General features: G+C 41.2%; 1 protein-coding gene across 1 annotated transcript in view; it reads left to right on the forward strand.

Annotated features, from left to right (window-relative positions):
- The window catches only part of CACHD1 (cache domain containing 1), a 211,225-nt gene that overhangs the window by 147,429 nt on the left and 50,901 nt on the right, over nucleotides 1-12,895 (forward strand). Inside the window, 3 exon segments of the mRNA XM_079136579.1 lie at nucleotides 3,926-4,052; nucleotides 7,184-7,328; nucleotides 8,542-8,758. Of these exon segments, the coding sequence (XP_078992705.1) occupies nucleotides 3,926-4,052; nucleotides 7,184-7,328; nucleotides 8,542-8,758 (489 nt within the window).

Consider the following 12,895-nt stretch of genomic DNA (forward strand, 5'->3'; position numbering starts at 1 on the left):
TCCAGAAGACAACCTTGACAAGGGCATATTTCCCAGCAGAAATGAGGAGCTAAGCATTGTGGTCACAGACTAGCTGGTCTTTCAGGTCCCCATCTTATCCAAAGTGAAACCTCAGGTGTGTCAAAAACAAAAACAAAACAAAAAAAAACAAACAAACCAAAAAAAACCCTCTGTGCTTGTTTGCTCTTCTGAGACTTAAAGATAATAGTTTTTACTGTTAGGAATTTTGTGAGACTAAGATGTGCTATGGTGCCTTGGTATGTCTCTTGGGTTGGTACAGAAATGTAAGGGTGGCAGTTGCTAAAAGTACAGGCTTTGGCAATGCCTTAAGTCCTATATGCAGCATATTTTTCACAACTTTATTGTCCTGTCACTGGTTTTTGTAAATGAACTTTTCTTGGCATGCAGCCACATTCATTCATTAATACATGTCCGGGACTGCCTTTTTACTACAATGGCATAATTCAGAAGCCTTGAGAGGGACTGTGTCATCTGCAAAGACAGAATGGCCACTATTTGGCCCCTCACTGAAGTTTGTGAGCACTGGACCAGACTGGAACAATGTCTCTATGCTGAGAGAGCTGGTCATTTAAATCAGCAGGAATAAGGGATGCATGGGAAGTCTGAAGTGTTCCAGCTTGTCTGCAGGGTTCACCTCATTTTGAGTTAACCTAAAAACCTGAAACTTTATCATATGTTAAAAGTTCCATTTGTTGGGGGTGAGGATTTAATGGTCTATATGGGAGCTTTAACACAAGGCTATCACATAGAGTGCCTGGTAGACATTTGCTAGGAAAGAATCTTGATTTTGTTTCATTGGACCCTACCTGAGCATAACCCTGGGTAGTCCCAGGCATACGTTCCTAGAAGTGGGCAGGTTCACAGAGGCTGCACTGTGTGGCACTTCTTTGGCACAGTCTCATGTTATCTCGTGATTTTCTTCTTCAAAAGTTAGAGTTAATAATGAGCATAAGACAAGAAGTTTATTGACCAACATGTTTATGGAATGGTTCCAGTGACAGGTGGAGCCGGCTCTAATAGCAGCTCTGCATCTGTACCTGCCAGGAGGAAAGACGAAGGTGGAATTTTAACATCAGTCAGATATTTTAATTGCTGTCACATTTGTTAATTTTTGGAAAGCAATCAAAATATTTGTCATGGCTCACAAAGATAGCCCTCAGAAAACATATTGGTGATGGCAAGAAGACGTCTGCTAAGTAAACAAAACTTTAAACACGATGAACCTCATTCTGATGGAGAAAGGAACAGGAGCCAAACAGTTTGCCACTCTGTGTTTCACTTCATACAGGGCAACTGCAGATGACGTACACCTCTGTTACTATCTTTTGACAAGTTGGAGAATTCTTGGCCTCTGACCTCTTGTCTTGCTAAGCCAAAGTCAGCCTTTCTCATAGTGACCCTACTGTAATATCCCCACCCCTGCACATTGGCTGCCTTTGAGAAGCAGTTATGTATTCATGCTATATTCCCACATTGCAAAAACTCAACTGTAGTGTGTGTAGGACACTTAGCATAACACCTGGTAGGTGGGCAGCTCTAACTGGGAGCTTGTCCCAATACCTTCTCACCAGCAACAGGTAGACATTTCCCATTTTTGGACAGCCCTCCTCTGTACCCATCCAAGCTTTTAGTCATACAGAATGATAATTAGGGCTGGGGATATAGCTCAGTTGGTTGAGTGCTTGCCTCGCAAGCACAAGGCCCTGGGTTCAAATCCCCAGTACCTCAAAAAAAGAAAAAAAAAGGATGATAATTAATAAAAGGCTTAATGTCTATTTCGGTCTCCCTCATTGGTCTGTGCCTTTCGTAGGTATGCATTTGATCTTTTGGAACGCCCTTGTTTTCATCCCACCGAGCAGTTCCTGCCCATTGTTGAGGAATGAGTGAAGAAGAGTTGATCAAAAGCTAAGTGGGCATCAGGATTATAGATGCAAGTACAGTGAGCCAGAGATAGCAGGCCTTGAGACCTGAAGCAAGGGCTTCCCACGTCAAATGGGAATTTGGAGCCACCATGGCAGGTCAGCGGTGCATAGAAAGCCAAAGAGCAGACTAGCATCTTGCCTTCCTGAAGTTTGTGATGCTCTGGAGGAAGAGAGGCAGGCACACAGTTATCACCCACACTATTAGACCACCACGAGTACCATTAACCCCACTATATCCTGCCGATCTTTACTATATCTTCCATTTCAGAATTTTAATCCCTGGTATAAGTATGGTATAAAAACATTATATTGTAATTAGTTCACCCTTTTGTATTCAGGGCAGAAGGATTTGCTGACAGTATGCATTAGAGTCACAAGAGCTGCATTTGAGATGTAACCTTACCACCTACCAGCTGTGGAATCTGCATTTGTTCACTGAACACTGACTGGGCATGCGTTGTTCTAGCTTAGGGAACTGAGGCCAAGTTACTGCTTGCACAGACCTCAAGATTTAGCTGGGGATGGGGAGAGAGGGAAGTGTGAGCTGATATTAAACAAATAAGACTATTTCAGAAGCTGGTAAGTGTGGTGAAGAAAATAAATTGTGGTAATGTTATAAAGTGCCCCCTAACATCTTTGAGCACCAGGTTCTTCATTTGTAACATGAAAATGAGACCACATGTTGCATTAGATTTTGTAAAAATTCAATGGAATTAAATAGCCTGTGTGAAAACTCTGTCTACAGTGGAGGTCAAGGTCCGTCATCATTGTTTAAAGTTACATCTCAGTCCTTAGATCCATAGAAGCAGATTTTTAGTTGTCACCTGGGCCTTTAGAGCTGTCTATTTTTGGCCAAACACACCCCATTCCTTCTTTCCTTTTGCCTTTCTCATCCTCCTCCTTCCATTGAATTGCTTTCTGCTCCATTTCCATCCTGTAATTCTGCTGGTGTGTCAGTAATGACCATAGCACTTAGTTCTTCTCATTTCTGTATATCTTGCAGCATACAAAGCAGTGACCTGCACATAGTAAGTGTATAATAAATGACTGAGCTGGTGTGGAACAGTACAAAAGGGCAAAAGAGCTTAAGGAAGGGAAAGGATTCTGATTGTGGGAGAAGGTTAAAAAACTTGCTGCGATTTATGAGACAGGATTGCCACACAAGATGGGTAGCACAAGGACTGGGGGAATGGCAGATGCAGATCCACAGCAGGAAGGCAGTACACACAGGAATGGATTGCAGGACCACATCTTCTAAGAACACAGGAGACAGGATAGCTAGTTTGGACTCCAACTGGTCATTTACTGTTGAAGTCTTTGGCAAATTGCTTAAGCTCTCTAAACACCGTTTCTCCAAACAACTCCAAAGTGGGTATAATAATATTCCCAACATCCTAAGGTTGTCTTATGATTGAAATGATATAAATAAAGGAAAACCTCTCTCCCATCAGCTGGCACATAGAAATCATTCCATATGTAACAGCTCTCCTAAATGAGGATGATTTGACCCCTTCAAGTACCATCTGTGTTGTCTCCCTTACTGCGAGTAAGACAAGTGAAGGCAAGGTCAAAGTTGCAGGTCTAGTCCTTCTGGAGACAAGGCCTATTAACATCACTGTTTCCATAGGAAGAGAATATACTTGAGCCAGCAAGTGTACACCAGCCCAACAGGGACCAGCCCGGTGAGGGGAGAGATTAATGGAAATGAATCATTTGTGCATGGAAAAATAATCCAGGGCATAAATGTCACCCTACAATGTTAAGAAATAATAGCCTTCACTTAACTGAAACATTGCATTTTCTATTCAAGAATATTTTTTTAAGAAGCAAGAAAGAAATGTTTCATAGAAAATTTATAACCTCGTATCTAGCGGAATTCCTTCCACACTACAAGCAGTTTATACAAGACAGATGCCTGCCGAACCAGGCCTGTGTGCACCTGTGCACTTGGTGGTTATATTTCATTTTCCTTACTTCTCCAGTTCTTGCAGACAACCTGAAATCCAACCCTGGAATTAAGTGGCAGTATTTCAGTTCGGAAGAAGGAATTTTCACTGTTTTCCCAGCACACAAGTTCCGGTGTAAGGGCAGCTATGAGCATCGCAGTAGGTATGTAGACTTGCTTGATGAAGTTTTTAATTGTTGCTTAATAGTGATCTACATCGAGCAGGCTGTGGCTATGCTGGATGGAGCGCTTGCCTAGCATGCTCGAGGCCCTGGATTTGATCCCAGCACCACAAACAAAGAATAATCTACACAAAATATAGATTCCTCATTTCCATAGACAGGTGTGCCTCAAAGGTGTAGGTGGAGAAGCTAGTGCTTATTCTGCAATTATTTCACACATTGGTGACTGTAGAGTGGAAATGCAGGACAGGGCAGATGATAAAGCCCAGAGCTTTTCAGAAACCAACAAGCCAACTACAAGACAGATATGTACTAATGAAATTGAATTGTTTGAAGCACTTAGAATGTGCTGAGCTTCAGATGTCTTTATCAAAATAGAAATGGCAGTACCGCCATAACACAGCCCTAGAACAAAACTCCAGTATATTGCAGTAGAGTTCATGATTCTCAACTTCCTTTTCTGTGATAACAGGCTTGGTTATACTCTTGAAATTTACATATCAATTTCAACTACTAGAAGTTTTAAGGCTATTCAGAAAGCATTGGATTAAAGATCACTACCATCCTGCTTTTCTCACGGAAATGACTTGGGATTGTACCACATAGCCAGAGGGAGAGTAATGGCGAGATAATTTGTATGACAAGGCTCATCAATTTGCAGAACCCTGAAGGCAAAGATGCTTTCCTTTGAGCCCGACAGTTTCCCATTTGCAGTGTCGGGTGTTAGATGTCAGAACATCTGGAGCTAGTGCCAGGTGCCCACTTTCAGCGCCATTTTCTGGAATCTAAATAAACAATTACTTTAACGTCCCTTCATCTTTCCTTTAAATTGTATCTAGGATTTTTCCCAAAGGGAAATTCTTCTGTGCTTTTCCTAGAAAGACTTTTTTTATTGTTTGTATTGTTTCTTCCATCCCTTCCTAGACACTCTGATGGAGACCCTGGTGTCTTGAAGACTGTTCCAGAAGTCATGTCATTGGCTTCTAGTTGGCTTGTCTCAGGAAAGCAAAGGCCTTCGTGAACCATCTAATCCTCATTCACTTCTTAGAAGACAGTTTAGATGGCATGTTGCTTCTAACAAAGCACCTGTGAGGGATAACCTAAAAGGGAAAGCAGGACTTTGTCAGGAGTCAGCATTCACCTATGCCACACAACCTGGGAGGTTTTCTTGTCTCCAGCCTAAGCCTTGTAAATTCTGTATTCTCATCTCTGCTTGTCCTGACTGCTGTCCTCTACCTTTGTAAGGTCTCTGTATCCCTCAGAAGAGTGAAGTGTGTTTCAAAACATAGCAACATGAGCCAGGGACCCTGGATACCAGTCATGCTGAGTCAGCCTTCCAGTTTATATGTTTAACCTGAATTGATGTATCCGCATAAGCAGATACATGGTGGGACGATTGCTAACGCATATCCTGCTTTTCATTTATGTGAGTTCAGTTGAAACGAAAGAAGTATTTTGTTTTAGAGAAAATCCTCTCCCCTCATTTGGAGAACCTCAAAAATGAAGCATTTAACCTAGTTGTCTGGAATGGTCAGATGTTCCTCCTTTCTGTTTCCTGTTCCATTTCTGTAGCCTCCTCTCCTGCATTCATTTTATCCCATTTCCCTCCTGGCTTAATGGAATTGACAAGTGAAAATGTAATGGTACTTTAGTGTTAATTCAGAACTACTGGCTTGAGAACAATAGTGTAAACCTCTGTTAGCTTTTGAAGTTTTTTGGTACTTTACCTACATTTCTCAATTTGTGCCCAGGCTTTTGTGACTCAACTGGTATCTAACATTTCACAGAAAAATGTAGTGTTTTAGGAGTATCAATAAAGGAGAGAATTCTCTCGAGGCTAGTTTGCTTTCCTAAACTCCCTCTAATTTGTTCCAGCTTTAAAACTGTGAATAGAGACCTCATTAAACCTCTTCTCACAAACCCTCCTGCACTGCACTTTAGCAGAAGGCTGCTCTGGTCAGAGGCATTTCTCCTCTGTGGTTCCACCCCACCCTCTCTTTCTTAATGTTGGCAAACAAAAACCTGGCAAGAAGAATGGGGAGCACAGGCTTGGACAGATTTTGATGGCATGGTTTTAAAGGCTCAGATAAGGGGCCCTTTGGAGGCTACCCTATGTGGTTAGTTTCAGCACAGAAAAGAAAGGGGCCTCTTAGCAAGAGTGTTGTTTTGGTCAGTTACTTCGCTGCTGCGACTGAAAGACCCACCAGAACAATTGTAGAGGAGGAGAAGTTTATTAGAGGGCTCACAGTTTCAGAAGTCTTAGTTCATAGAAGGCTGGCTCCATTCCTCGGGGCTCTAAGCGAGGCTTAACATCATGGTGGGAGACTGGCAGAAGTAAGCGGCTACATGGTGATCAGGAAGCAGAGAGAGTCTCCAGTCTCCAGACACAAAATATGTAAACCCCAAAGCCACACCCCTAGTTCCCACCTCCAGCCATACCCTACCCCTTCAGTTACCACTCAGTTAATCCCTATCAGGGGATTAATTCACTGATTGGGTTAAGATTCTCACAGCCCAATCATTTCTCCTCTGAACCTTCTTGCATGGTCTCACGTGTGAGTTTTTGGGGGACACCTCACATCCAAATCATACAAGTGTTTATATGGGAGCAGAGAAACCAAACCTGCCATTCAGAGTTGCCTAGCACATCCACAGATTATGGGCTGTCTCACTGTCTTGCATTCTGTCCACCTCTGCGAAGAGTCGAGAACTGACAGGTAGACCTTTTCTCTCTCTGGCTAGTTTCTATAGTCCAAGGATCCACCAGTTCATTTCTTCGCAGCAGAATGGCATTGCCATGCTTTAGAAATAAGAGGTGATTTTTAAGTGTGCTGAAAGAACCAACTTCCCAGAGGATTTGCTTCCTAAAAACTCCCTTCATCATTAAAATCATAAATTCCAATTCCAGTTCTACAGACTCAAAATGTTGTCTTGAGGTGGTATTTTCAATGCACCAATTTAGTTTCTCCTTCCATGCTGATTTCTCCATCCTTGTAAACCAGAAGAACACATGGATACCACTTGCCCACACATCTGTAGTGTCCACAATTGTGTTAGGTTGAGGCCTTTCATCTGTATCAGAACTGATCCCAGAGAGCTTCTCTTCCCTCTAGACCCATCTACGTCTCTACCGTACGGCCACAGTCCAAGCACATCGTTGTGATCCTGGACCATGGGGCCTCAGTCACTGACACCCAGCTTCAGATCGCCAAGGACGCTGCTCAGGTCATCCTCAGTGCCATCGACGAACATGATAAGGTGACATTGTCCTACTGGTCCCAATGGCATGGGGTCTTCCTTGAAGTTCTTTTTAAAATTATTTTATTGTTTTATGAAATACAGTTATGTGCCACATAGCAACACTGTAAGTCAGTAATGGACCACAAATACACCAATGGTTCCATGAGATTATATAGCCTCAGTGTGTAGGAGGTAATAGATCTAGGTTTGTGTATAGATTGCACTGCTTACTTAGAGCATGGTTAGAGTGTAACAGAGTGTGCAATATTCACACAAGGGCAAAATATCCTGTTGATGCATCTCTCAGAACATGTCTCCATCGTTAAGCACCATTAAGCTTGTGCGTTTTATTAATCCATCTTTTTAAAATGATTGTGGGAAAAGAGAGTGATTTAATTTTTATTTTAGTGTTTGTGAAAGCTACTGCCAATCTGAAAAACCTCCCTTATAACTGATACTACCGTTAAGCAGAGTCTCACTTCCCTGATGGCTCCTAAATGTTTGTGATGAGCCAGAACTTTCACAAAGTTATGCTGTGGAGAAGAGGGTGGGGGGACATGAGTACTATTGGATGACTGGACTTTATCTCAAGATTAAGGAAGTGAGGGAGAAGGGAAGGCTCCTAGAGGTTTACTAATCTCAGAGCACACCTCAGCTAATGATAATCTATTGCCTTTGGATATTTTCTGCTTCATCATTCTGATTTCCATCTCCAAGGGTTTTACTCATTAACCCAGTTGATTAGAGCACATACCCTGTGCCCCTAGACCCCAGCCTTACCTCCAATTTATAAATCAAGATAGCTAGTTCTTGCTAAGGTTATTCTTTGTATGAATATGGCTTTTTGTTGTTTTTTAATGTTGTATGTGAACACTGCACTGCTACCTCTTTTGAGGATCAAAACCAAACTCTAGGGTACCCTCACCTTTTACTAATCCTTTTCAAATTTGACAGACTGGTGCCTACAGGCATTTATTTTTAAATTCAGAAGCTGCCCTGTAGTACTTCTCCCTGATTGGGTTTTTCTGTTTCTTAAAAATCCTGGCCAGCACAGTGGAACACACCTACAGCTCCCGCTGTGGGGATGGGAGGATTGCCCGAGCACAGGAGCCTGGGGCCAGACTGGGCAACAGAGCAAGACCCACCCACACCTATCTCTAAGTTTTAAAAAAACCTTTAAATGGTGGGATAACAAGTCTTATTGTGTTTTGTTTTTCTCCCTTTCCTCCAGATTTCTGTATTAACTGTGGCAGACACTGTCAGGACTTGCTCACTAGATCAGTGCTACAAGACCTTCCTGTCTCCAGCCACCAGTGAGACAAAAAGGAAAATGTCCACCTTCGTCAGCAGTGTCAAGTCTTCAGACAGTCCTACACAGCACGCTTCGGGGTTTCAGAAGGCATTCCAGCTAATTCGAAGCACGAACAATAACACAAAGTTCCAAGCCAGTAAGTGCATTTCAAGAATTTATAAACATAATATAGGAAGCAATCAGACTATGGAGCTCAGAACTATGTTAAGAGAGATTTTTTTTTTTTTTTAATGAATTTGGGATAAAATTTTCACATATTGTCTTCATGGTCATTTAATACTAAGATCTTGCTAGATTTTCTCATTCTTTCTGTCCAAAGGTGGTCAGTCTGCATGATTTCTTGACTCCCAGGGTCTCCTTTCCCTGCGCCTTTATTAAGAACATATCCGCACTTATTTCCTAAGGGAATATCCACATCCTTTGCAGTGTTAATTGGCAGCTCTGCCTGCCTGTGGACCTGGGGGTCGATGCCTGCTTGTGCGCATGTGCACTTGAAGGAGGCTGCTGGAATTCTTGCCTTGATCCTTCCTTCTTCTAACCAGCTGTCATTTAGATGAGCATGGCCCTTCAAATGTACAAAGGCACTCTAATTTAATTTTCATGTATTAAAGAAAATCTGGAATCAGGGTGCATGCTAATGTAAAGGAAAGAATATTTGAAATGGGACTCATGCTTTGAAACTACTGAAAGGAATCTGTTTCATTTTCCCTTTTATATTCGAAAATCTGTTTGTAGCTTTTTTCTTTTCTTGAAAACATTAATGTATCCAATTGAGATAAATTTAAAGAATACATTTTCAAGCTCTTCCATATGTCTGTGTTTAAACTAAGACAGTACTGATAAGTGCAAAGCATCGTGTCTGGCACGTAATGGGCCCTTGAAAGAAGGAAGCTACCGTAATTGTTACAAATGATGATGCTACGTGCAATAATGTCTATGTCTTTCTTTGTAAAAAATTACCAAAAAATTAGCAGTTTAAAACAATATGCATTTATAATCTCACAGTTTCCATAGATCAGGCATCCAGGCACATCTTAGCTGGGTCCGCTATTTAGGGCTTCACAAGGCTACAGACTAGGTGTCAGTCAGGGGATATGGTCTCAGCTGAGGTTCTGAGTCCTCTTCTGAGCTTGCATATTTGTTGGCAGAATTTGTTTCCTTGCCACTATAAAATTCATGGTTGGTTTGCTTTTTCAAGGTCACTGGGGGGAACATCCCTTCTGCTTCAAGTTCCTATCTTGAGGGAAGACGTGGAACTCTTCTAAGGGGTTCATCTGATTAGACCAGAGCCACTCTCTTACCAGGGGCCTTAATTACATCTCATCCTGAGATTCATCCATCTCAGTCAGATGTAGCATGAACACAGGAGTGATGTCCTATCACATTGGCCACATTCTATTAGTTAGAAGCAAATTATAGTTTATGCCAAGAGAAAAGGATGACACATTGCTCTGGATTCTTTGGATCATCTTAGAATTGCTCCTGTCAGCATTGACAAACACCAGCTATCCACAGGCCCATATTACATGATAGCTGAGTGTTATCCTAGTTCAGTAGGGCTGATGGCTAGTTGGTCAGGGCCACAAACCTGTCAGTGTTCCTGCCCAGAAGTGTTCTTTCTACTTAATTCTTCAGTTTTCTAACCATCGTTAGAATTTAAGTCCAGTTTTGATTGTTACACTTTCCAATAATGGAGAGAAATATTAGGCTCTCAGTTGCAAACCCAGATGCCCACAGTGGCTAGGCAGCAAATGTGGGACCAGCAAGGCAGGGATATGGTGTGAGGATCAGCTGGAGAACGTGGTAAGCTAGAGGGTACATGTTCCACCGCGGCGCAGGTGCTTTGTAGCCAGCCTATTTTAGCCACACAGAAATGGCTGCCCAGGGCTTTTGAATCTTCTGATTCAAAAGAAGCCAGAAATGCAGATTTTTAATGTGAAATTTCTTGATTTTCAAAAAATGTTGACATTCATTCCAGCTTTAAAAACCACAAATAGAGACCCCATTAAACCTCTTCTCATATGCCTTCCTGCTCTGGACATCAGCAGAAGCTTGTTTGATGGGAAGATTTCTCCTCTGGGATTTTTTGGGTTTGTTTTTCTTTTCTTAACATTGGCAAACAAAACCATGGCGGGAAGACTAATCATCAAAGACTTGAACAAATTTTGATGGCCTGGGTTTCACAACCCTCAGAAAAGCCTTCTTGAGGCCAAGGCATTTTTAAGGTTTAGATCACCAGTCTCCACTTGGCAGCTTCTATTGGCAGTTCAGAGAAACAAAGAACACAAATTAGTTTGTATAAAGAAATACTTTAGGGATTTGCATTGTCCTCTTCATCTAGGAGTGGTTTTAGGGTGCTCTCAAGCAGTATAGCCTAGTGATTTAGTATGTATTTGGGGGTTCTGAAACTTTTATATCCTTATGAACTAGAGTAAATTCGTTAACTTCTCCAGTCTCATCTATAAACTGGTGGTGACAGTAAGTTCTAGGTTTCCATCATAAGTATTCAATAATGTTAGCTGTGGTTATTATGATATTCCATTTCCTACAAGACTTCTCACTCCAGCCAAGCTAAAGCAGATTCCTCAGAGGTCCTAAGTTGACCTCCAGCCCCAAAATGGCCAAGGACCACTATAACCTTGGCAACAGCAAGCAAAGGATCTGGATACTACTCTGAGGAGTTTATACTCTACATTGCTACTTCTGTTCACTCCACAGGTGATTATTTAGCATTTACTGTGTATCAGGTGCTGCTTCATATGCCATGGGGCAAGGTTATTTAAATGAGTAAGACCTACCCTTGATGATTATTGTAAGGATTAGCCCATGCATGGAAGTGAAGCGTCTGTCCCGTGTTAGCAGTCATGTAAACAGAAGCTATGTGTCATAAACCACTGTAACTTTTCATTAATTTGCATTGTACTGACCCACAAATCCAAAACTTTTATCCAAAGCTGGCTCTTTTTCAGTCCCATCATAGTTCCATTACTGGTACCAATAACCCTTTTAGGTTGCTTATTCTGAGTTTGGAGAGTGATTGATTGGAGGATCATTTTATAGCAAAATGAGTAAGATGATTAGGAGTAGGAATCAAATTATATGGGCAGAGCTCAAATTTGAATTGCTTTTCTACTTTGATATTGACTCCAAAACATGATGGTGACTTAGAGACTCTTCACATGAAGAATCTGCTACATTCTTTTCAATTTACATGCTGTGTCTTTGCTCGGCTCCAAGTTTCAATAATAACCATCCCTAACATTACTATTTGCAAGTTTTAAATTCCTCTAAGTGAGTGGCTTAGGGGAAAATACCTTGACGAATAAAAAAGTCAGAGTTGACAAATCTGATAACTAAGAATGGAAAAATAACTCAGTTTTGCTTGAAAATAGGGTAGGAATGGAGTCAGGGTTTGGGAAGAACCAGTGAGGATACTTAAAGAAGAATTTATGCCTTCTTGTTGAGAAGGAAGGAAAATGTGCCTGGCTGCTAAACAGACTGAGGTTCAGGCCTTCTGGCTTTCTGGTCATGGCCCATGCCATAAAACCAGCTCTGGGTGACAGTGAATTCTATCTAGAATCATAAACCTAAGTAAGATACCCAGAGTGTTCTCTTTTAGGTCAGTTCAAGTGTAACCAGGAACTGTCTCATGCTATGTGTCAGCCCTGTGGTGTAACCATATCCTCACCTCCCTGTCCCCGGAGGAACAGACTGGTTTTTCATTCTTTTATTCATTTGTTTGTGTTTTTATTCTGGAGCTTAAAATTTTTAGGATCCTAATAAAATAATTTACAGGAATGTATTTACAACCCTGAAAAAAAATATCAACATCTAATTTAAGATAAGAATTTTCCTAAAACTTAAGGATATATGCAGACAGACAGATAGACACACACACACACACACACACACACACACACACACACACACATACATACACACGCACACACAGATTTGCATCAGTATTCACTTTCCTAATGTCTGAAGACCACATAGTGGGATTTACATTTGCAGTTAATGTTTATTACAGAAGTATTTAAGCATCAAAATTGACTTTAAGACTTGCTTATATATGAAGTGTTGGTAGTATATAAATAAACTTTTCATTTATTTCTTTGAGTCACATTTTATTAAACTCACTTTAATTGTTCACAACATTGATACTACAAATTAACACTTCAATTCTGCATAACCATGAATACTTTGAAACCTAAAATGGAAATTTTCATACTAAAAGAAATTCTAGTGTTATGTCTTCACTGTTAGGATAATT

Source organism: Sciurus vulgaris (genome assembly GCF_902686455.1).
Source record: "Sciurus vulgaris genome assembly, chromosome: 1".
In the NCBI taxonomy this organism is placed as follows: domain Eukaryota; kingdom Metazoa; phylum Chordata; class Mammalia; order Rodentia; family Sciuridae; genus Sciurus; species Sciurus vulgaris.